The sequence below is a fragment of the Macaca fascicularis genome, chromosome 3 (assembly GCF_037993035.2).
Source record: "Macaca fascicularis isolate 582-1 chromosome 3, T2T-MFA8v1.1".
NCBI classification, from domain to species: Eukaryota; Metazoa; Chordata; class Mammalia; order Primates; family Cercopithecidae; genus Macaca; species Macaca fascicularis.
This window is the reverse complement of record NC_088377.1, coordinates 12,564,834-12,590,903: the sequence shown is the minus strand read 5'-3', so window position 1 is coordinate 12,590,903 and position 26,070 is coordinate 12,564,834. Positions and strand designations below refer to the sequence as shown.

Sequence of the window (26,070 nt, the reverse complement as noted above, 5' to 3'; positions counted from 1 at the left end):
TTCAATTTTGAGGTCTGATGCAAAATTAAGACCGCTTCTGAATTATGAATCCCTCCTAAATGCTAGCTTCTATAAATATAAATATAAACCTCATGGAAAACAAATTTGGGGAGATTTTATTCCCAGAAGGGTAACGAGGAATTTTGAAGTTTGAGGTAGATTTTAAAAACTCTTGGACACTGCTGTCCCTATCTGAGCTAAGACCCCATGTGACATCATGACATTCTACTGGTCCCCTCTTCTACTTCCCCCAGGAGCTGTCTTGAGCTTGCAGCAGAAGCTTTTAAGGCTCCAGAGTGAGGGCAGTGGTAGCCCCAAGGAAAAGGTGGCTCACACCTGTAATCCTAGCACTTTGGGAGGTCAAGGCAGGTAGATCACTTGAGGCCAGGAGTTCGCGACCAGCCTGGCCAGCATGGTGAAAGCCTGCCTTTACTAAAAATACAAAAATTAGCTGGGCGTTGTGGTGCACTCCTGTAATCCCAGCTACTCAGGAGGTTGAGACAGAGAGTCGCTTGAACCCAGAAGGTAGAGGTTGCAGTGAGCCAAGATCGCGCCACTGCACTCTCGCCTGGGAGACAGGGTGAGACTCCATCTTAAAAAACAAACAGACAGACAAACAAACAAACAAAAACCTGCAGTGAAAGGTGGACTTGTTAAGAGTCACTGAGATGGATTTGGGATGGCAGAGTGGATTTGCTGAAGGAATGAATGAAAAATAGGTCTGTGACTGATAATGAAGCCTGTTACAGTGGTTGAAGTTGAATCTGAATCTTAAATTCAGTGTAGGCTAACTTTTACTCTAACCAAAAGCTAGGGCCACAAGCCATCCTGCTTTGCCTGGGACTAAGGGGATTCTCAGGACACAGGATGGAAAAGTTCTCAGGCAAACTACTGCAACTTGGTCACCCTACTTAAAATTCAAAGAAAAGAGAATGAGGAAGAAAAACTCCTGTATAGGAACTATCCAAACTAGGAAAAACAACCACAAGAGGTCACTGGGACATGAAGCATATATGAGCAGTTCTTTTTCTCCTTTTATGGGAGAATGAAGAAAAAGAAAATAATCTATCCATGTAGAAAGAAATAGAGGGAAATTAATGGGTTATGAGAAATCGGGCATTGGCAATCAAAACAAAAGGGCTTAGGTTCTCAAAACATTCTCGAACAAACCTGGCATTAAACAAAGCTACTGATACATTTTAACTTCATCTGCACAGAGAACTGCAAAGAAATGCATGGCTTTTAATCACTTCAAATGCTGTAAGGGTCTGAACACATCCATTTCCCAAGAACATCTGTATTCAGAAAAGGTGAAGTTAGCATAAGCAGCAGTTTAAAACGTTTAATAAGAAAGGTTTTACGTTATATCTAGATGTTGTATTTCTTTACTGGTTGCTGTAAAGTGTATCCTTTCCAGAAAGATGTGCAGATGTTAATAGTTAATGATTTTCAAGGAAGCAAGGATGTCTGCTATTTTAATAAAGAGCTTACTGTGCTAGAAATGTCATGGTTAGTTCCACAAGCACCGTGATGTCAAATCAGTTAAGGGCTGTGGGAAAGTGTAGCCGGTCCCCTGGATTAATAAAGCTCTGCTTTGGCGCCACCTGGCGGCAGCTACCCAAATTTCAGGTACAGAACCCAGGAAGAGAGAATCCCACCGCGCTTTTAAGTTTAGCAAGCAGCAGAAGGCCAGGCGCGGTGGTACATGCCTGTAATCTCAGCATTTTGGGAGGCCGAGGCAGGAGGATCGCTTGAGCCCAGGAGTTGGAGGTTGGAGACCAGCCTGGACGACATGGCGACACCCCATCTCTACAAAAAATACAAAAATTAGGCGTGGTGGCGCGTGCCGGCCTGAGATGGGAGGATCTGTTGAGCCCAGGAGGTCAAGGCTGCAGTGAGCCGTGACTGCATCAGCCTGGGTGACAGAGTGAGACCCCGTCTCAAAAAAAAAAAAAAAAAAAAAAAAAAAAAAAAGGCAGCAAAGGCTATTTATATCACCAAAAGCAATGTTTTCTGCATTTTGAATTGTGAGGAGTTGTACAAAAGAACCTGGGTCCTCTTGTCCAAAACTTTTCATTCAGAGTGTGAGTTTTCGCAGCCTTTTTTTTTTCTCAGCTGTCAGATGAGGTTCTTTGTAACTACCTTGCAGGGTTGGCATAAAACCAGAGCCATGGTATATAAAGTTTCTTACGACATGAAATACTACACAGCCATAGAAAAGAACAAGATCACGTCCTTTGCAGGAACGTGGATGGAGCTGGAGGCTATTATCCTTAGCAAACTAACACAGGAACCGAAAACCCAATACTGTGTGTTCTCACGTATAAATGGGAGCTAAATGATGAGAACTAATGGACACAAAGAGGGGAGCAACAGACATGGGAGAATACTTGAGGGTGGAGGGTGGGAGGAGGGAGAGGAGCAGGAAAGATAACTATTGGATACTAGGCTTAGTACCTGGGTGACAAAATAATCATTACAACAAACCCCCATGACACAAGTTTATGTATGTAACAACCCCTGCACATGTACCCCTGAACCTAAAATATACGTTGTTTTTTTAAAGAAGCTATTACTTACAATAAATAAATAAATACATAAGTAAATAAGGTTTCTTGCACATTGCCTGGCACCCAGGAGTTGCTCAATAAATGGGAGTAGCTGAGCCGGTAGCAATGGCTGCTGACATTACTGATGGGCAGGGTGAACCTGAAAGTGCTGGCTGGGCTGTAGGTTCAGATTGCTTTTGAACTTTGCTGCCGTCAGTAATTTCCTGAGAGTAGATAATGCAGGCTTGAAGAGTCGAGACACATGAGAATCTGAAATTGCTGCTGGAGCCTGAGCTCTCTAACGGAAGCAGAGCACAAGGTCAAGTTTCCTGGGCAAGACCTTTCCCAGAGGCTTCAACAAGGACCTAAGTTCCTGCCCAAACTTTGACAAGTTTCCAGAGATGTTATGAAGAGGAGACAGTTCTTTCTGAGACTGGGCAAACAGGGAAGGTAGTGAAAAATACTAATAATTTGTTTTGATTTGGTTTGGTTTTGAGACAGAGTCTCGCTCTGTTGCCCAGGTCGGAGTGCAGTTGCACGATCTCGGCTCATTGCGACCTCCACCTTTTGGGTTCAAGCGATTCTCCTGCCTCAGCCTCCCCAGTAGCTGGGACTGCAGTATGCACCACCACAGCAGGCTAAGTGTTGTATTTTTAGTAGAGATAGGGTTTCACCATATTGGCCAGGCTGGTCTCGAACTTCTGAGCTCAGGCAATCCGCCCACCTCAGCCTCCCAAAGTGCTGGGATTACAGGTGTCAGCCACCACACCCAGCCTAAATACTAAGAATTTTCAAAGAAGGAATTGATGCTTATAGAATTTTGGTTCCTTTTTCTGTGGAATCAACAGGCTGGACTAGATCATCTTTAAGGCCCCATATAGCTGTTTTGTACTTTTTTGAGACATTGTCTCACTCTGTTGCCCAGGCTGGAGTGCAGTGGCGCAAGCACAGCTCACTGCAGCCTTGACCTCCTGGGCTCAAGTGATCCTCCCCACTCAGCCTCCTGAGTAGCTGGGACCACAAGCATGCGCCACCACACCTGGTTAATTTTTATTTTTATATGTAGAGATGGGAGTCTCACTGTGTTGCCCAGGCTGGTCTCAAACCTGGACTCAAGCGATCCTCCCACTTCTGCCTCTTGAAATCCTGGGATTACAGGGGTGAGCCACCATGCCTGGCTAATTCTAACATTCTTGAATCATAAGAGTTCATGACCAAGGAATACAAACAGCACAGCTTTGTGGGTGAGGATTTGGAGCAGCTGGATCTTCATTCATTGCTGGTAGGGATGTAAAATGGTCTAGCAACTCTGAAAACTCATTTGGCAGTTTCTTATAAAATTAGTCATGCACCTGCTATGTAACCGAGAGATTGCCCAAAGAAATGAAAATGTATGTTCACACCAAAACCTGTACATGAACTTTCATAGCATCTCTATTTGCAATAGCAAAAACTGAAAATAACCCAGAGTAACAGATATTTAATGGTTAAATATTCATATGAGGGAATACTAGTTAGCAATAAAACAAAATTAGCTCTTGATATACACAACTCGGATGGATGTCAAGAGCATTATATAAAGTGAGGAAAACTTGATCTCAAAAGGTTGCCTGCTGTCTGTTCTTATTTCTCTAACGTTCTCAAAATAACAGATACATAGAGGATACCTGATTAGTGGTTACCATGGCCTAGGGATTGGAGAAAGGGTTCAGTTATTAAGGGTGTGGCACTAGGGAGTTTCTTAAGGGTGATACAGCAATTTTGTTCCTTGGTTGTGGTGGTAGTTTCCCAAATCTATACATCAGATTAAATTATATCAAGGCTGGGTGTGGAGGCTCACACCTATAATCCCAGCACTTTGGGAGGCCTAGGAGAGAGGATCACTTGAGACCAGGAGTTGGGCAACCTGGCAAGATCCCATCTCTATAAAAAAATAACAATCACAAGAAAATTAACTGCGTATGGTGGTATCTGTCTGTAGTCCCACCTACTTGGGGGCCTGAGGCAGGAGTATTGCTTGAGCCCCGGAGTTTGAGGTTACAGTGAGCTGTGATCATGTCACTGCACTCCAGCATGGGTGACAGAGCAAGACTTTGTCCCTGGCACACACACACACACAAATTGCATCACTGGGTGGATTACACTTGTAATCCCAGCACTTTGGGAGGCTGAGGCAGGTGGAGCACCTGAGGTCAGGAGTTCAAGACCAGTCTGACCAACATGGTAAAACTCCATCTCTACTAAAAATACAAAATTATCTTGGAGTGGTGGCAGGCACCTGTAATCCCAGATACTTGGGAGGCTGGGGCAAGAGAATCACTTGAACCTGGAAGGTGGAGGTTGCATGAGCCAATATCACGCCACTGCACTCCAGCCTGGGCAACAGAGACTCCATCTCAAAAAAAAAAAAAAAAAAAATGCATCAAATTACACACACACACACAAATGAGTGCATGGAAAAAATGGTGAAATGTGAATATGGTCTGTGGTCTATGTAGCTGCAAGGATTGTATCAGCATCAGTTTCCTACTTTTGATATTACACTATAGCTGTGTTCCATGTTACTATTGGAAGAAGCTGGGTGAAGGGTACACACAACATCTTTGCAATTTCCTGTGAATCTATAATTCTTTGAAAAAATAACTTAAAAAGAGAGAAATGTACAAAATGGTTGTATCCTGCGTTCTCTAAAATTTGGAAAAAAAATTGGAAAAAAAGAAAAGCAAATTCCAAAGCCTTTCTCTGGGCTGTTGGCAGCCGCTGCAGGCAGCGGAGGGAGCGCCACCTGCCCAGAGCATGTGAGGCTGGTTTTCATTGTCACTGCAGAGGTGACACCTCTGGACTTTGCTGCTGCCTAGGAACCAGGCACACTCGGCAGCACAGTGGGGACACAGTGTGGCCATTTTGAACACCACAGCCTGGGATTTAGATTTTTCTTTCTCTGGCCCTAGCAAAAGGGACCCCTATGGTAAACACGCTGTCTAGTGAGGCTTGAAAGAGAATAAACGAGACTGTGGTTGGCAGGGGTTCTCCAGATGTGGACAGCAGGCTCTCCTGGGCCACGCCCTTTCTGAATACTCAGTCAAGCTGTGCTATCTCCGTGAGGTTGCTAATTGGAAGCAAATTCTGAAAGCCACCCCACTTTGGGTGGCTTTCTGGGATTTCAGCCAATCCAGGAGAGGCCTGGAGATGAGTTTCCTTTAAGACAAGGCAAGGAACCATGGGTTTGTTCTAAATTTTCAAGGACATGGAATCCTTTGAAAAGATTTCTTAAGGGAGAAGGTGCTTGACTTTGGCGGACATCCCCCGTTGAGTCCAAACCTGAGAGCATTGGGAAAGCAGAAGGTGGGAATTCATGGTGAGGGGTGTGTGTTCCCAGGGAGAAGCTGGGGGCGCTTTTCCTGCCCTGAACACTCTCCATCCTGGGTTTCTGTCTTTGAATTAGAAACAAAAGTTCCAGGGAAAACCCACTTCAAAATCTGCCCAAATAAAGGGCTGTGACAATAAGGAGATGTTGTCAAAAAATATGTCTTTATGGTTTGGATCTCTGTCCCCAACAAATCACATGTCGAATTGTGATCCCTAATGTTGGAGGTGGGGCCTGGTGAGAGGTGATTGGATCATGGGGGTGGATTTCTCATGAATAGTTTAGCACCATCATCCCCTTGGTGCTGTTCTCGTGATAGTGAGAGCTCTCGTGAGAGCTGGTTCTTTTTGTGGGAGGGGGGAGGGGAGGGATAGCATTAGGAGATATACCTAATGTAAATGATGAGTTAATGGGTGCAGCACACCAACATGGCACATGTATACATATGTAACAAACCTGCACGTTGTGCACATGTACCCTAGAACTTAAAATATTTTTTTAAAAAAAGTGTGGCACCGCCCCCCCCCACCTCTTCCTTTTGCTCTGGCCATGAGAAGTGTTGGCTCCCTCTTTGTCTTCCGCCATGATTGTAAGTTTCCTGAGGCCTCCCCAGAAGCTGAGCAGATGCCAGCATCATGCTTCCTGTACAGCCTGCAGAACCATGAGCCAAAGTTTAAGAGGTTTAGCCTGCTTTCTTTATAAATTACCCAGTCTCGGGTATGTCTTTATAGCAGTGTAAAAGTGAACTAATACATACACATCTGTCAGAAAAAGATACAACATTTAATAAAGATGGAATGTAAACATCAAGTATTTTTATTTACAAACAAATAAAAGTTTTAAAATAGAACTAAAATAATTTCTATCACACATGTTTTCACTGTTCTTCAATATTTCTCTTTTAACTTTTTAAAGATTTTCTTTTTAAAATTTTCTTGTAGAGATGGGGTCTTGCTATGTTACCCAGTCTGGTCTCGAACTCCTGGCCTGTGATCCTCCCTCCTTGGCCTCCCAAAATGCTGGGATTACAGGCAAGAGCCATCACACCCAGCCAAGATTTTCTTTTTTTATTGTCTGCATTTATTATATGCAACAAGATGTTTTGACGTACATATATGGATTACCACAGACAAGCAAATTAACACACCGTTAACTTATTACATGCACCATTAACGTGTCCTTGTTCTTGTGTGTGTGTGTGGTGGGGGGTATGTGTAAGAGCACCTAAAACCTACTCTCTTGGCAGATTTCCAGTGTACAATGTGTACAATGCTTATAAACATTTTTCTCTATTAAAACAAAACAAAAAACCACCACATATATGGAAAGGGCTGCGCTGGATGCCTGAAGAGGAAGCTTGATGGTTCTAAGCAAAGAACCAAAAGGGGCCTGATCTACAGAAAAATTGGAAAGCCGGCAAAGTTTGCTGTGAGAGCCCTTTCTCTGCTCCCACCTGTGCTGATCTCCTTTCTTCCTACAAGAGCCCATTGGCCTTTTATAGTTCCTGGGAAAAATGAAGCCCCCTTGAATTCGAGACTTCCCCCCTCTCCTTCCCATCCAGTTTCAACCCCCACACACCTGTGGCCTGCACGCTGGGGGTTCTTTTCTGTTTGTTTTGATCATCTTCCTCTTTGAAAATAACCTTCGTAAAACAAACTGAATACGGCACCATTTCCCTCCAGATTCATGCTCCAGGAAGAAAGGGTGCTGGAGGCTACAGGGGGCCTCACAGCGCACATGATCTCTGTGTTACATTCATTTTCCACTAACAAATCACAGAACATACCCTGCCATTAGGCTTATGCCAGCCGTCTTTGTTAACTTTGGGTCTTGCTGAAGTTGAGTAATGTCACAGCAAATAGAACACAAGGAAGCTGAGGCGTTCTCTGGCTTTCTGTTGCAAAATAGGCCTGTTGATGCTTGGTGACAAGCTTCTCAATCCCAGAAGCATGAAGCCAGCAAGGCTGGGAAAGTCCCTTGGGTGAAGGCTCCATCAGAAGAGAATAAACTTTATCAAAACGTGGTTAGCCCTATCACAGCAGCAGCATTTCAGAAGCATCCTACAAAGTTGCTTGTTTCGTTGACAAACTCAAGAAACCCCACATGTTTGGAGAGTTCTTGGTGAAGCCTGTTCATTGGAAGTGGTCATGCTTGTGTGTAGCTTAGAGAAGAAGAAAATTCCAGTGGTTCCTCAGTCAAGTGGTGTAATCCACTCCAGAATCATTGCCATCTCTTCTAATATTCTGAACCAGGCATAGAGAAAGTAGAAGCTCAGTGCACAGCTAAATGAAATTACCAGAGATTCTCAAGGCCGCCATTTCCAGCTTTTCACAAAACCACTGTGCTCACATCAAGAGCATCAAGGAAAGCTTCCTATTCCGTGAGCTCCACTAGAAACGTCACGTATTGTTCATGGTTTTGAAAAGGTGAAAAGTTTCTTTTCCAGAATATTCTTCATTGGAATGATAATCTTGGTACCTTGTACATCAGTGGCATTGTTTATTTCATCACAGCCAGAATCTAGAATTATCACCATTCTTTTGGGATACAGTGAGAGCTTTTTTCCAGCCAGACACAGAATGAGCAATACAGGTAAGGTCCCTGTTGTCATGGAGCTCAAGTTCTGTTAGAGACAGGAAAGAAAAAAACAATCAGTAAAACAGGATAACTTCATAATTCAAAGACGCCATGCACAGCTGTGAGGCTATGCACAGGCTCCATTCAAACTATAGACTAAGTGACTGCTACCGCCTGGATTAAGCCCTGCCCTGCCGTGGCATCCCCACACAATTCAAATAATAAAAAGCGCTATCAGGAAAATAAAACGGGGTAGCCGATGACAGTGTGGGAGTCAGTATTGTATATTGCACAGGCAGGAGAAAGCCTGTCTGAGGAGGTATCATTTGACGTGAAAAAGGAAGAAGCTGTGCCAAGATCAGGGGGAAAAGCATTAAGAGGCAGAGAGAGTAGCGTATGCAAAGGTGCTGAGGCAGTCTGTATAACTGCACCATGAAGAGGTCCCTGTCCGAATCTCTGGAAGCTGTGAATATGTTACCTTACCTGGTAAAATGGACTTTGCAAGTGTGATTATTAAGTTAAGGATCTTGAGATGGGAAGATGATCTCGGATTATCCAGGTGGGACAAATGCAATCACGAGGCTCCTTATAAGAAGCAGGCAGGGGGCTCAGAGAGTGGGAGAAGATGTGATCGCAAAAGAAGAGGCTGGGCCGGGTGCGGTGGCTCACGCCTGGAATCCCAGTGTTTTGGGAGGTTGAGGCAGGCAGATCATTTGAGGTCAGGAGTTGGAGACCAGCCTGGCCAACATAGTGAAACCCCATCTCTACTAAAAATACACAAAAATTAGCCTGGCATGGTGGCGGGCACCTGTAGTTCCAAGCTACTAGGGAGGCTGAGGCAGGAGGATCACTTGAACCCAGGAGGTGGAGGTTGTAGTTAGTTGAGATTGTGCCACTGCACTCCAGCCTGGGTGACAGAATGAGACTCTGAAAAAAAAAAAGAAAGAGGAAAGAAAAAGAAAGGAAGGAAGGAAGGAAGGAAGGGAGAGAGAGAGGGAAAGAGAGAGAGAAAGAAAGAAAGAAAAAGAAAGAGAAGGAAGGAAGGAAGAAAGAAAGAGAAAGAAAGAGAAAGAAAAGGAAAGAAAGAAAGAAAGAAAGAAAGAAAGAAAGAAAGAAAGAAAGAAAGAAAGAAAGAAAGAAAGAAAGAAAGAAAGAAAGAAAGAAAGAAAGAAAAAGCAAGCAAGCAGGCAAGCAAGCAGAGGCTGGAGGGATGCCAGGATGCCACGGAGAGGGCCAAGAGCCAAAGAATGTAGGTGGCCTCTGGAAGCTGCAAAAGGTAAAGAAATGGATTCACACCACCCCCCAGCCTCAACCCCCAGAGCATCCAAAAGAAACTCTGCTGCCATCTTGATGTTAGCCCAGTGAAATCCACTTTGGACTTCTGACCCCAGAACTTTAAGATAATATTATAAATATGTGTTGTTTAAGTCACTTAAGTTTGTGGGCATTTGTTATAACAGCAATGGGAAGCTAATACAGATCCAAAGACAAAAACAAAACAAAAAGCAGAGAAGCAGGATGAGACTATGTGAGAAGAAAGTGAGCTCGCAGAAGGGACCAGCGGCCAGCTTTCCCATGGCCTGGCCAGCTGCACTAAGCAGTCTGGATTTTATCTTCAAGGTGAAAGGAACCCAGTGGAGAGTTTCAAGCAGGTAATCATACCTGGCTGATTACAGGTATGAGCCACCATGCCCAGCCTCTTTTCCTTTTAATGAATTCATTTACTGTATAAATTTGCCTCTAATGTTCACATTGTCTACATCCCAGAAGTTTTCATATATATTGCAGTTCCTTTGTAATTTAGTATCGTATTATTTGTGTGTTTTCCTCTTTATCCATATGTTAAGTGTGATGCACTTATTTTTTGGTTTTCAGATATATTAAGGTGTACAGACTATATTTTTGTTGATTGATAATTTAACAGCATTGTGGTAATAGAACCCAGTCTATATAAAGCTGATATTTAAAAATGTGGTTGGACTTCTTTTGGACCCAGCACATGGTGAGTTTTTAAAACCGTTTTATGGACACTTGTAAAGAATGCACATCATTTATTGGTTAGGTGTGGGTTGTCTCTATCTATTCATTTTATAAAGGTAATTAATTCTATTACTCAAATAGTCTATATGTTTGCTTTTTAAAAAAATGTATCAGTTTCTGAAACCTAATTCCTACCATTGTGGATGCCTCAATTTCTTGTAAACCTGCCTGTTTTGCTTTGGATATTTTGAGTCTACGTATAAGCCCATGATTTTACTATCTTCCTCGCAGGTTGTTTCTTTTATTAAATTATAGTGATATTTCATATCCTATGGATCACCTGAAATTTCACTTTTTCTTAGATTTCTGCATTTTAGCCTTAGCTTGGTATGTTTTTTCATCACTTTATTTTCAAGTTTTCATTTGCTTTTATTTTGGATGTGCTTTATTTTGTATTTTATTTTTTGAGAGAGAGTCTCGCTGTTTCACCCAGGCTGGAGTGCAGCAGCGTGATCTTGGCTCACTGCAACCTCTGCCTCCCAGGTTCAAGTGATTCTTATGCCTCAGCCTTCCAAGTAGCTGGGTGTGCCACCATGCCTGGCTGATTTTTATATTTTTAGTAGAGATGAGGTTTCACCATGTTGGCCAGGCTGGTCTCGAACTCTTGTCTCAGCTTCCCAAAGTGCTGGGATTATAGGAGTGAGCCACCGCCCCAGGCCTAGATGTTTATCTTTTAAGAGCATATAGCTAGATTTTATTTTGTTATTTAATTTAATAATACTTCTTTTAATAGGTGCTTATTTTATTTAAGGATATTGTGATTATAGATATATTTGGATATTAGTCATTGGGGCAGTCATAGTAAAAATTATAAACTGGATGACTTATAAACAACAAAAAGGTATTGCTCACATTTTGGAGGCTGGGAAGTCCAAGATCGAGGCACTGGCAGAGGCGGTGTCTGGTGAGGTCTCCCTCTTCGGTTCATAGACGGCGCTTTCTAGCTGTGACCTCACATGATGGAAGGAGAAGCAAACTTCCCTGCAGTCTCTTTTAAAAGGGCATTACTCACATTCACCGGGTCTCCATCCTCTTGGCCTAACCACTTCCCAAAAGTCCTACCTTTTAGTAATATCACATTGGGAGTTAGGATTTCCCTATATGAATTTTGGGGGGACACAAACATTTATGCCACAGCAGATATATTTCTACCACCTTATTTGGTGATTTCTGGTTGTTGTTTGTTTTAGACAGAGTCTTGCTCTGTTGCCCAGGCTGGAGTGCAATGGCATGATCTCAGCTTACTGCAACCTCCGCCTCCCGGGTTCAAGTGATTCTCCTGCCTCAGCCTCCCAAGTAGCTGGGATTACAGACGCCTGCCACCAGGCCCAGCTAATTTTTGTATTTTTAATAGAGACGAGGGTTCACCATTTTTGCCAGGCTGGTCTCGAACTCCTGACTTCCGGTAATCCACCCGCCTCAGCCTCCCAAAGTGCTGGGATTACAAGCATCAGCCACTATGCCCGGCCGGTGATTTCTGTTTAAAAATGTTTTCTTAAAGTGTTTTTCCCACTTAGTTTTTCATTGAATGGGTAAAACATTCTACATTTGCTTTTATTAAAACAAGAAATGAATTTTGTTGCATTTCAATTTACAGATTGTATTTCTGTTTCTCGTGATCACCCACACGTTGTTAACATGATAGTACGTGCCATGTGAGGTCAAAGACTGCTCCACGCTGGGAGAACTCATTCAAGCAAAACAGCAGAGCTGTCCCTTAAAATTGATTTCTGGGAAGATAAGTTACTTTTTATTTCATTCATACAATTTAATTTTATTTTAATTCATTTTTAAGGGAACATCACATTTCGTATGAAAAAAACAAAGATTTTTAAAAATATTCTCCTTATGGGAAATAAATATATTTATAATTACATGCCTGTAATTACCAGCGCGTAGTCAAACACGCTGCTTTGATTCTCCTCTCCTGGGCACTGGGGAATTCAAGAGTGAAGTTAAACCACAAGGGCTGAGTTAGAAGATTGACCTCAGTTCCCTGTTCCCACCAGCAGGTGGCACCATCTCCTAGCGGAATTCTTACTAGAACGTTTTGCTTCCGTTTCTGCAGAGGCATGGTGAACTGAATTGCACCATCCAAGTGTTCCTCCTGGCTGAGTTTGCCTATCTTGTTCAGTGAAGGCAACTCATGAGGACAAATGGTGTTAATGAGAAGCTTGTGCGGAGTTAAAGGGATCCTTCTATTTCTTTAAAATACACGTAATAACGCTAACTCTGCAATGATTTGTAGATCATTTTAAATCTTAGCCATCTTCCTCTTGCCACCCAGTGTGCTTCAAGCCACATGGTTCAGAGCACCATTTAATATGAAACTCCAATTTTAAAACAAAGGGAACCTTCCTCTTACAAAACCATGAGACAAGTTACAGAGTAATGACCACCCACATGACCTTGAAGTGATTTTGAGTGAGTGAATGTAACTTCCATGGCTGCCATTTAAATTGGATTCAAATCCAAATGGCTTCATCTCCATGTCATCGGACCTCTTGTGCCCTGATTCCCTTGGCTAAGTTCATAGTACCTTCTACATCGGGTTGTGGCAATGGTTACCTGAGGTTAATCATTAGCACTCCTAAATGACAGCCAATATAAAGACTCAGTTCTCCCAAATCCATGATAGTAAAGGATCTTTTGGTAAATAGAGTCTGCTTAGCTCTTGCTAGGTCTTTAAATACTTTGCTGGGGGCCAGGCACCATGGCTCACACCTGTAATCCCAGTGCCTTAGGAGGCTGAGGCTGGAGGATCCCTTGTGGTCAAGAGTTTGAGACTAGCCTGGGCAAGAGAGCAAGGCCCTATTTCTACAAAAAATAAAAATTAGCCAGGCGTAGTACACACTTGTAGTCCCATTACTTGGGAGGCTGAGGCAGGAGGATCCCTCAAGCCCAAGAGTTCAAAGCTGCAGTGAGCTGTGATGGTGCCACTGCACTCTAGCCTGGGTGACAGAGTGAGACAGAGTAAGACTCTGTTTCAAAACAACGACAACAGCAGCAAACAAAAACGAAAACCTCAAAACCTCTTTGTTGGACTTACTTCCGTCTCCTCCATGTAGTACTTTAGTACCCTTGCGGCTCGTTTCTCTTTTACAAGACAACAATGTTGTTATAAAGTCATTTGGAAATGGTCCCATGGAGGAGTATTTACACAGAATTTAGCGTATTTAGTACCTTCAGAACATGGCACTTGCCTGGAATTATACTGACCTCCTCAACCCACACCAACCACCCAGAGATGGCTGTTCTCGACTCCTCTCCCTGGGGCCCTGTCCTTCTCCTCCTCCTCCTCCTCCTCCTCCTCCTCCTCGTCCTCCTCCTCCTTCCTCCTTCCTTCTTCTTCTTCCTTCTTCCTTCTTCCTTCTTTCTTCTTTCTTCTTTCTTCTTTCTTCTTTCTTCTTCTTCTTCTTCTTCTTCTTCTTCTTCTTCTTCCTCCTTTCTTCTTTCTCCTTCTCCTTCCTCTTTTTTTTTTTTTGAGACAGAGTGTCACTCTGTCACACAGGCTGTAGTGCCATGGTGTGATCTCAGCTCACTGCAACCTCTGCCTTCTGGGTTCAAGTGATTCTCCTGCCTCAGCCTCCAGAGTAGCAGGGACAGAGTAGCATTTTTTAAGTAGAGATGAGGTTTCACCATGTTGGCAAGGCTGGTCTCGAACTCCTGATCTCAGGTTCTTCTCCCGCCTCAGCCTCCCAAAGTGCTGGGATTACAGGCATGAGCCACCACACCCGGCCCTTCCCACGTGTTCTGGCAGGGAATGCTGTTGTCCCCCAAGCCTACCCTAAGAGGAAGACTTCTTCTGGGGAGAGATGCTCACTGTGCCCAGGTCCTTCCCTGGCTGGAGCTGGCAGGAAGGGTCCCAGAGCAAGGACTTGTGCCACTCTGCCCAAAGCCAGAGTCCCTGAGGCACCCCCTCCATGAGGCACCAAGGTGAATTCCAGCTGCCAGTTAGTATTTAACTTTCCACATACGATTAGATTAAACATGTGGGTTCATAAAAGCCTAGGATTGCAGACTGCAGTTGCAAGGGCTTAGATGGTCGTAAGGTGAAGGTGCCCAGCAGGCTGAGGCTTGTGTGCAACCCACAAGAGAGCTCGCTGACACCAGCAAGAAGGTTCAGAACAGCCTGGCTTTGGAAAGAAATTTCATCCTGCCCACACACTGCATAGGTAAGTCTTAGCATGCGCTCTTTATGTTTTGAGGAATTAAGTAACAAAGTTATCTATTTGCCTTTTCCAGAAAATGATAAAAGGAATTATTTTCCTGGTATATGGCCTGGCTCCTCATCCACTCTTCCTTCTTTCTTTCTTGTGTTTTCCATACTCATGTCTTTGTTAATTGCCTTAGAACGAAAATTTTGAGAGTTTTTTTAAATGGAGGATTCATGGTAAATGCAGGTAATCATATCGTTTTCTCTTCTTAATACGAAAATGAAAGACTTTGCTGCCTTTTGTAGGCCCGGGTGATGCGAGCGATCTACCATGTTTCAAGAAAAGAAAACTTTGGGGCCAGGCACAGTGGCTCACGCCTGTGATCCCAGCACTTTGGGAGGCCAAGGTGGGCGGATCACCTGAGGTCAGGAGATCGAAAGCAGCCTGGCTGACATGGTGAAACCCATCTCTACTAAAAATACAAAAAAATTAGCCGGGCGTGTTGGCTGGCACCTGTAGTCCCAGCTACTTGGGAAGTTGAGGCAGGAGAATGAACCCGGGAGGTGGAGCTTGCAGTGAGACCAGATCGTGCCACTGCACTCCAGCCTGGGCGACACATCAAGACTCCATCTCAAAAAAAAAAAAAGAAAAGAAAACTTTGGACTTTGGGGTCAAATGAATGTTACTTTCCTAATAGTGTCCTGATTGCCCTTGTCATGAATAACACACATTCGTGACAGGAGTGGCTGGAATTAGGGGATCATTCTGTAGCCTAGAGACAGGGCACCACTAATGACATGTGTAAGCTCAAACCGTGGTCTTGATCTTATGTCTTGTATCCAGTTGAGCCAACTGGTCACAGCAATGAAAACAGAGTTATTGGAATGTGTGACCTCTGCTAGGACAGTCAGTGCTGGCCCCTGGTTTGGGTGATGTGAGTTCTAGTCCAGGCACTGCAGCCAACTTGAGAGGCCTGTGATCTTGGACAGGTGACTTAAGCTCTCTAGGCTATAGTTATTCCACCTATCAGAGAGCAAACCAGCCTAAATGATCTCCAGGGCCCAGCCTGTGCTAGGACTCAGCAAGAAGCATTCACTGGAAATGGAGGTCCTCCTAGGTTGATATACATTAATTGCCCATATTTGACCATTTCTAACTTGTATATAAATGGCCATTTCATATAATTCCAGAGAACATAAATAATAGCTGTCTTACCATTACTAAAGTAAATGCCTATTATGATACTCTACTTAGGGGTAGGATAAGTATGTATACCAAATATGGCTTGTTTTGTTTTGATTTTTGAGACAGAGTCTCACTGTCACTGCTGAGTGCAGTGGTGTGATCATGGCTCACTGCAGCCTTGACCTCCCAGGTTCAAGCTATCCTCCCACCTCAGCCTCCTGAGTAGCTGGGACTATAGGAGTGTGCCACCACATCCAGCTAATTTTTTATTTTTTGTAGAAGTGGTATCTCACTGTGTTGTCCAGGCTGATCTCAAATTCCTGGATTCAAGCGATCCTCCCGCCTCAGCCTCCTGAAGTGCTGGGATTACAGGTGTGAACCACTGCGCCTCCAAATATGGTTGATGTCTATCAGTTAAACAGTAATTCTGGGAATAAAAAATTGAAATCAACCCACTTATAATTTGAATGTCTTGGTATAATGTCCTTCAATGGAACTGTTTTCACACACTGTGATTTGTTTCTTCCCTGTGGTCATGGAGCAGGCGTGGGCCACTCAGCCCCATCTCATGCATCCGTATGCAAAAGCCAAATCCCTTTTGGATTCTGTTTATTTGGCCTGGCCAGGGGTCAGCACTCAGGTATTTAATCCCCATAGGCCCTTTCATCCCTGTGATTAAGTCTTATCAAAAAACACCTCCTGACCTGCTTAGCAATGGGGCCTTTGTTCACATTAGAAGGCTTGAACAAATAACGGGCAGTTGGGGCCAGTTAGCTCTAAAAGGCTGGTGAACGCTGCCATGCCTGCACCTGGAAACAAACCCAAATGACTCCAGTGGAATCCAGCACTGAAGTCCCTCATCTCAAAGACCTTTTGTGGCAGAGATTCTTGGATGGGCCTTAGGGGGCCCAGGAGTCCCCTGAAATTGAATGTAGAGTTTCCTATGTGCATATGTATACTTTCTTGGGGAAAAATAAAGTCACATCATTTTATTTTACTTTTCGAGGGATCTTTGGCACCGCTCCTCCCCCACCCCCAATTCCCACACCCCTTAAGAATAAATCAAGAATCACTGTTCTGGTAGTTTTGAATTGAATTCCACAGAGAGAGGAACTGTCATTCATTCATACATTCATTCAACAAACTTTTAGTAAAGATTTGCTACGTACCCATCGCTGCGTACGGTCCTGGGATTCAGAGATGAGTAAAGCAATCCCTGCCTTCCAGGGGCTCAAGCTCTCCTGTCATTGGGACTCAGTTACTTAATCTCAATAAATATCCTGAAGGTAGGAGTTTATAGAGTGGTTTTGAGGATCACATGAATAAACACACAATACATGGGTAATTGAAAAACGAAAACAAAACCAACATGGTCGTTTGCAGAAGGGGCACAGAAAAAGGGCCTTTGCCTAGACCTGGGGAGGTCAGGGAAAGTACTGTGGATTGGTAACAGCTGGCGGGGTTCCTACGAGAGAAAAAGAACTATACCCACAGAACCAGACCCTGTCTCTTAAAAAAAAAGGCGTGGCACGGTGACTCAAACCTGTAATCCCAGCACCTTGGGAGGCTGAGGCAGGGGGATCACTTGAGGCTGGGAGTTTGACAACATAGTGAGACCTCATCACTACTTTTTTATTTTAAAAAAGAGTTAATAAAAAATAAAATGAAAATAAAAGGGTAAAAGAGCCACTGGCAAAGTCTTGAGTGGATTAAAGCCGGCTCAGCTAACTTTCACAGCAGACTATATCATTGAAAAGGGGAAAAAGCACATGTCTGTTACATTGCTTAGGAAATGTGCTTGGTATATCCCCTGGGACAATCTTATCTATATTTGTTAAGTTTCCTTCCAGCCCACTAGTCTGTGTGACCAGAAGAGGGAGAGAAAGATCTGAGAGCTCTCTAAGTAATAGAACTTAAAACATCAGACAGAGAAGAGTATATTATCTTGGTGACGGTAATTCTCAATGAGGAAGATCCTGGGGAGGGATGTTCTGTGGGGGAAATGCCTGCAAGTTTATTTGATTAATAGGTTTGTTTATTCAGTTTATTGAAATTCCTTTCCCAGATGGGGAGATCTGAAACTTGTCTTTTCGTGAAGGAAAGAAAAGTCGCATGCTAGAGACGGCAGGTCTTTAGAACGGCAGCAAACCCACTGCTGGGATGTTGGGGCTTTTACTAGTGGCCAGTCACAGGTTTACCTCCTGCCTGTGCTCCTTCCAGCTGCGTTGAAACCCACTTGCCCCATCTGTGAGCCGTGTTCAGCTCCATTTTCTGAGCCCCCTTATCTTTCTGTCCATACCTGTTACAACTCTTTGCACATTGCATCGTCTTTAATTTGGTCTCTCCCATTCAACCGAGCCTTTCACAGAGTTCCTGTCATCTCTGAAGTTTCATCGCCTAGCATAGTACCTGGCACTTTAATTCATGCATCAAATGTCCACTGAGTGCCTTCTATGTGTCAGAAATCTGCTATACCGAGCTAGACAAAGTTGGCAGACATGAAAGCCGAGTTGGAAAGATGAGACCCTAAACCAATAATCACACACACACACACACACACACCATATATATGTATGTACAAAAAAACTTGGCTGGGCGCGGTGGCTCACACCTGTAATCCCAGCACTTTGGGAGGCCAAGGTAGGTGGATCACGAGGTCAGGAGATCGAGACCATTCTGGCTAACACGGTGAAACCCCATCACTACTAAAAATACAAAAAATTAGCTGGGCATGGTGGCAAGTGCCTGCAGTCCCAGCTACTTGAGAGGCTGAGACAGGAGAATCACTTGAACCTGGGAGGCAGAGGTTGCAGTGAGCTGAGATCATGCCACTGCACTCCAGCCTGGGTGACAGAGCAAGACTCTGTCTCAAAAGAAAAATAAAATAATAAAATAAAATAAAATCTTTTGCCTTGCAATCATTTGCCTTGATGTCTAAAGCCCACAATTCTCTAAAAACAGAGATGTATAAAAAAGCTCACGTACATAATTCTCTGAAAACAGAGAATATAAATGAGTAATTGCTCCATTTAACTAACATTTGTTGAGTGCTTGTTATAAATATGGCATGATTCTAGCTGTTGTGAGGTTACCAATCTTTTTTAAACAAAAGTAATATAAATATATACACACACATTTAGTTACTGCATATGTGACGTGTGCTTTTGAAGAAAAAGGAGATGCTGTTGGAGGAAAACGGTGCTGGTGGTGGGAAGAGATTTAGAGTAAAGCCAGGGAAGTATTCTCAGAAGGGACAACTAGCTGGAAACTAAACAATGAGGAGGTTACAAAGATTGGTAACCTCACACCAGCTAGAATAATGCCGTATTTATAACAAGCACTCAACAAATGTTAGTTAAATGGAGCAATTACTCATTTATATTCTCTGTTTTCAGAGAATTATATACGTGTGCTTTTTTATACATCTCTGTTTTTAGAGAATTGTGGGGCTTTAGACATCAAGGCAAACATCAAGGCAAACGATTGCAAGGCAAAAGATTTTATTTTATTTTATTTTATTTTATTTTATTTATTTATTTATTTTGAGACAGAGTCTTGCTCTGTCACCCAGGCTGGAGTGCAGTGGCACCGTCGCAGGTGGAAGAGAAAGGCAAAGGTGTTCTAGGTTGAGAGAACAGGATGTGCTAATGTCCTGAGGCAAGAGAGCTTACTGACAGGGAGGGAAGATGTCACGTGTGACCGAACTGTAGTGAGCAAAGGGTAACTGAGGAGGTGGTCGGGAGCCTGCTCAGCCAATGGGGTAAATGCTGTTAAGGAATTAGGACTTGATTTTAAGAACAACCATCGCATCATTTTACAAGCAAACAAATGACACTATAATTTGCCTCTTCAAAAACGCACACTGGCCGGGCACGGTGGCTGATGCCTGTAATTCCAGCACTTTGGGAGGCCAAGGTGAGTGGATCACCTGAGGACAGGAGTTTGAGACCAGCCTGGCCAACATGGTAAAACCCCATCTCTACCAAAAACACAAAACTTAGCCAGGCGTGGTGGAACGTGCCTGTAGTCCCAGCTACTCGGGAGGCTGAGGCAGGAGAACTGCTTGAACCCAGGAGGCAGAGGTTGCAATGAGAAGAGATTATGCCACTGCACTCCAGCCTGGGCAAAAGCGAGATTCCGGAAAAAAAAAAAAAAAAAAAAAAAGGCACATTGATGGCTATTCAAGGCAGAGAGGGTCACATATAACCCCAAAGAGATGGCTCTGGGGAGGGTTGTGTTGTATTACATTGTTGGCATTGTATTATCCAGGTGAGAGATGCTGGCGGCTGGGCAGTGCCAGTGGGAATGAAAAGCAGAGATGGATTTGAAACATAGGAATAATCTCTCAGATTGTTTCTTGGCATCACTTACCTAAAATGCTTCTTTCAAATATGGATGTACACACCCCTCCCTTTAGGATACTTGGGACAATGTGCCACCTAGACATAGGGGATGGAACAAATTGGAGAGTCCGTCAATGCCCCCTGCAATCTTTTCCCTCCATGTTATCTCATAATGCCCCACAATTCTCTAAAAACAGAGAACATAAATGAGTCATTGGTTCATTCAACTGACGTTTGTTGAGTGCTTATGAATGTGGCGGCATTATTCTAGCTCTTGTGAGGTTACCAATTTTTTTTTTTTTTTTTGAGATGGAGTCTTGCTCTGTCACCCAGACTGGAGTGCAGTGGCGCGATCTCGGCTCACTGCAAGCTCTGCCTCCCGCGTTCACACCATTCTCCTGCCTCAGCCTCCTGAGCAGCTGGGACCACAGGCACCCGCCAGCACTCCTGGCTAATTTCTTTTTTCTTTGTACTTTTAGTAGAAACGGGGTTTCACCATGTTAGCCAGGCTAGTCTCCATCTCCTGACCTCGTGATCCACCCACCTTGGTGAGGTTACCAGTTTTTTAAAAAACAAAAGTAATGCAAGATTGCTGATGAAAATTTGGAATATGAGAAAAGCATAAAGAAGAAAATATATCTTTAAGCACACCACCCGCTGTTAACATTCTGATCTATGTACTTCTAATATTTTCTCCATTTTCATATGTATACATACATTTATTTACATGCATATGTAGATATCAAAGTGTATATATATAATTTTGTCTGCCTTTAACATTTTTATTGTACAATAATCATGCATTGTAAAAAAAAAAAAAGTGAAAATGTATACAATCAGTTTAAAGACTAACAAAATATGCATTCAATCACCAGCCGGGTGATGAAGAAATACTATTACTTCTCCCCTGGCATCTCCCTCCCACCTTTACATAGCCAAATCCAGAAAAGATCTGTTTTCTTAAGTTTGTTCACCTATTGTATTATTTAAATTGCAGCAGGAGGGAAGCATGTCTACTTTATCCAATTTCACACAGACGCTGGAAGACGCCTTCCAAAGGATTTTTATTACTTATATGGACAATTGGCGCCGGAACACGACAGCTGAGCAGGAGGCCCTCCAAGCCAAAGTTGATGCTGAGAACTTCTACTATGTCATCCTGTACCTCATGGTGATTATTGGAATGTTCTCTTTCATTATCGTGGCCATCCTGGTGAGCACCGTGAAATCCAAGAGACAGGAACACTCCAATGACCCCTACCACCAGTACATTGTAGAGGACTGGCAGGAAAAGTACAAGAGCCAAATCTTGAATCTAGAAGAATCGAAGGCCACCATCCATGAGAATACTGGTGCGACTGGGTTCAAAATGTCCCCCGATAAGGGAGAAAGGCACCAAGCCAACATCTGACATCCAGACACGAAGAGATGCCAGTGCCACGAGGCTAATCCAAATTGTCATTGCTTAGAAGAAAGTGAGTTCCTTGCTCTCTGTTGAGAATTTTCATGGAGATTATGTGGTTGGCCAATAAAGATAGATGACATTTCAATCTCAGTGATTGATGCTTGCTTGTTGGAGCAATAGTTTGTGCTGAAGGCCTCTTTGGCTTTCTGGGCAAGTAAATGTCATTTTAATCAATGTCAGTGGTGAAAATAAAGCCAAATTTGAAGTAAAGTGTCTGGGCAGTGGCCGTGGGGATAGAAAGGAGAGATTTACAAATCATTGAATCTTCTTTCTCATGAAACATCATTCGTGTGTGACAAATTCAATTTATAAATAACCCAGATGTATTATGTAGAAGCTGAGGCTCAAAAGCTATCACTTGCTTACCAGAGAGACATAGGAGCATTTATCTATAACATTAATTCATGAGTGTGGAGTCAGAAGAGATGAATAAGCAAACCATAAGGTTACTTTATATTTATTGTTTTCCTGGCCTTTAACCTATTTAGAAGTCTTAAGACAGAACGAACATTCCTCTTTTTTTCTTTCTCTTTTGAGACAGGGTCTCGCTCTGTCACCCAGGCTGGAGTGCAGTGGTGCAATCTCAGCTCACTGCAGCCTCAATCTCCCAGGCTCAAGTGATCCTCCCACCTCAGCCTCCCTAGTAGCTGGGACTACAAGCACATGTGCCACCACACCCAGCTAATTTTTGTATCTTTTTTTGTAAAGGCAGGGTCTCACTATGTTGCCCAGGCTGGTCTCAAACCTGAACAAACATTTCAAAGGACAAACAATCCATACCAGAGAAGTCGAATATTTAAGAACTACCCAGCATAACAAGAACACATTTTAAAACTAACATTTAAAGTTTTGCAGAAAACTAATCTTAAAAAGTTCTCATTAAGAAAAAAAAGTTACAATTGTTGCTTTATAAATGTATTCTTTTAACTCAATTTAGTTTTCCTCTATTTACAATTACTTATTTGCATTTGTGTTTAAGAAACTAAAGGATACAGAAAGGGTCTAAATTGCTGATACCTTCTGAAGACCTAGACAGGAACTACTTAATATTTTACACCATGTGGGGCCGGATATCATAGAATGTCAGGGCTGACCATTCTACTGTTGGCGGAGACCACTTCACTTACAGATGAAAAAACTGTAGTCCACTGAGAGGAGACGATTTCATTCACTAATTCGGTCAGGCAACATTGACCTACTTGGTTCACTGGCCTAGACCCCAGGAGCATAAGGATGAACAAGGCTGGGCTCGGGGGCTCACGTCTGTAATCCCAGCACTTTGGGAGGCCGAGGTGGGCGGATCACCTGAGGTCAAGAGTTCAAGACCAGCCTGGCCAACATGGTGAAACTCCGTCTCCACTAAAAATATAAAAATTAGCCGGGTGTGGTGGCGGGTGCCTGTAACCCCAGATACTGGGGAGACAGAGGCATGAGAATCGCTTGAACCTGGGAAGGGAAGGTTGTAGTGAGCGGAGATTGTACCACTGCACTCCAGCCTGGGCGACAGACGCTAAACATCATAGTACAATATGACAAGGTCCTAACAGAGATCAATGCAAAGGGGACACAGCCAGCCAGCACAAGGACAGGAGGACATGTCTAACGCAGGTCAAGATCTTCTCTCTCAGAGCAGTGGAGAGTAGCAGGTCAACGGCAGCAGAGAGATGTGGGGCCTCAGCATCCCATAGCTTCATGCCTCCTAGTCTACCCTGTTCTTCTCCCTACACCCCAGCCAAGGCACAGCAATGATGGGCAAGGCCTCAAGCCTCAGGGTGCTAGGACAAAATTTAGAAAAAGAGGCTCTTCTTCAGAGAATGCTTATAGAACTCCTTATTCTAACCACAAGGTTTGTCTCTTTAAAATTACAGAGTGAGATATACACAAGGTATCTACTTCCTAACAGATTTGCAATTATGCCACCTGAAGCATTGAGTGCAGTTTTAGAGAAAACTATCCATATTCCAAGAGCAGATGTAGGAAGAGTGACCTCCCTCCTCAGATCAGAAACCCAGAAATGCTGTCCCACCCAGAAACATCCATCTCAGAGAGGCCAGAGCAGCCATCAGGCTTTAAATCCCAGCCCTCTGCTCTGCATCTAGACAGAAAACCGAGGTTTCCATCAGGTGACAAAGACCCTCTCCTTAACCAAATTTTCAGGCTCCTCTGAGCCCTCTTCCTGACTACAGCCCAACAGTGCGCTATAAAAACTACAGACTCTTGGCACAAATGATTTTGCCCACCTTCGCACACACTAAGAGACTTAAACGCTAGCATAGGTTCTAAGAGCTGAAAGCTAAAGTGCCTGCCCGAGAAAAGTGAACGCCGCCTGAAGAATTTACCATTTGTTCCAACCAAAACCTGGTGACAGGCTGATAGTCCCCGGATCCCTCTCTTAAAGCAGTTACTTTAGAAAGTTTCAATTATAAATCCTTTCTCTCTCCCTTGAGATGCAAATCTTCTACCATTCAGAACTGTACTGTCTCTTTGAAATGCAAACATTCAAACTCTCTTTGCTGGATGGGTGCCTTGCTCTAACTTACTGCCCCCCATCATAGGCAGAAGTTTGCTTCTCCTCTAGATATGAGCCAATTAACAAACACAGATCACACTGACCAACCCCTTCCCACTTTTTATGCATTTCCACTTCCTTGACTCTGCTCAAGCCCCATCCCCACTCAGTTACCTTTGCACAAAGGGAAGTTGAGCTGGGCCTCTTCCCTCTGGCAATAGCTGATGATTTCAGTCAATCCTTACTGCTTTAACTAGTGACTGGCTTTCTTTACCTTTGACACAGGTAAACACATGGAGAGCAAAATCGAGGTTTTTCAGGCGGGGTGCAGTAGCTCATGCCTATAATCCCAGCACTTCGGGAGGCCAAGGTGGGAGGATCACTTGAGGTCAGGAGTTTGAGACCAGCCTGGCCAACATGATGAAACCCCATCTCTACTAAAAATACAAAAATTAGCTGGGTGTGTTGGCAGGTGCCTGTAATCCCAGCTACTCGGGAGGCTGAGGCAGGAGAATTGGTTGAACCTGGGAGGTAGAAGTTGCTATGAACCGAGATTGTACCACTGCACTCTAGCCTGGGCGACAGAGTGAGACTCCATCTCAAAAAAAAAAAAAAAAAAAAAAAAAAATCGAGGTTTTCCTAATTAAGTACATTTTATTATCATCACTGAAAGTACAGGTGATAACATAGAGGGTTATCAGCCAACTTCACTTTTGGGGAATGAGAAATGCTGAATCTCTCCAAGCATGTTGGGTCTCTAGTGGTTGAAGCCATCTGCCAAGATTGACACTCTAGGATCCACGCCCACCCAACCTGGGCTTTTCACTTTCAACCCAGCAACTGAAAATGTCAGTTCAAACAACTTGCTGTTTTTTCCTACCCCATTTGCTTTTAAAGTTCCTTCTGCCTGTTCTACTGGCTCCATATGACCGGAATATCACTTATTTCGTAAAGCATAGTTCAGATGTTATTTCAAAAGGAGCCCAGGATAGTGGCTGATTTGATAGAATCTAGACCCAGATTACCCAGGATCAAGTCCCAGCTCTGGTACTTGCGGCCTTTAAAACCACGGAAATATTACTTTAATCTCTTTGTGTCTCCATTTCCTCATTTGTGAAATGGTTCTCATTATAGCACCTCCCTTACAGCCTTGTTATGAGAGTTAGGCAATAGCCACGAAGTGCTTAGAACAAAGCTATTTTTGTAACGTTCTCCAGGAACACTTCCCTTAACAGAACCAAGCCCTCCACCCCTCAGTTTTTTCTTCCCTCCACACCCTCTACCATTCTAACATAACCACAAAGAGTCCTGATGGGATTTGGAGTTACACTGCCTGGGTTCGACTCTCAATTCTGCCACTGCCAGTCGCGCATTTTCTATTGCCAGCCACCTTACTCCCCCCGGCCTCAGTTTCCTCATCCTTAGAAGGGGAGCAGAGCACATGGTGGTAACTCCCTGCACATTCCTCTCGTTCCTTGTATTGGGTGCCCAGTTTGTGCCCTCCCATGGCGCTAGCACTGAGTGGGCTCAAACTCTGCACGCGTTTACTAAGCATGTTGACTGAAGAAATGTGGGAACCTAGTACCGGGGCACCATACCGTTACCCCAAAGGAAAATGCATGCACTTTGTCAGAGAAGACGAACACCGCGTCTGGAAACCTCTTAAGGGCACCCACGTGTCCTCGGCTGCAGACAGCAGCGAGGAGACACCCAGGTAATGCGAGACAGCGGAAGGCGGAGGGGTCCCGCGACAACCCACCCTCCAGCTCAGGTGAGTTCAGAGCGAGAACACACGGTCAGGCTTTGACAAAGGCACCCGATCCACACCCCAGCGCCTCCCCACCGGGTCCTACGTCGACTTCTGCCTCCAGCCACAGG

At 43.8% G+C, this 26,070-nt stretch overlaps 1 protein-coding gene across 6 annotated transcripts in view; it reads left to right on the top strand.

The window, feature by feature from the left end:
- KCNE2 (potassium voltage-gated channel subfamily E regulatory subunit 2) overlaps positions 1-21,885 on the top strand; it is a 298,859-nt gene extending 276,974 nt beyond the window's left edge. For 5 of the 6 annotated variants that reach the window (XM_065541398.2, XM_074034063.1, XM_065541399.2 and 2 more), the window contains one exon: positions 21,216-21,885. In XM_065541398.2, coding sequence (XP_065397470.1) covers positions 21,228-21,629 — 402 coding nt within the window. In that variant the 5' untranslated portion in view covers positions 21,216-21,227 and the 3' untranslated portion in view covers positions 21,630-21,885. Of the gene's footprint in view, positions 1-19,426; positions 20,767-21,215 lie in introns of those variants that run through there. The other variant, XM_045389280.3, reaches the window with a different exon arrangement.
- Positions 21,886-26,070: the final 4,185 nt, after the last annotated feature.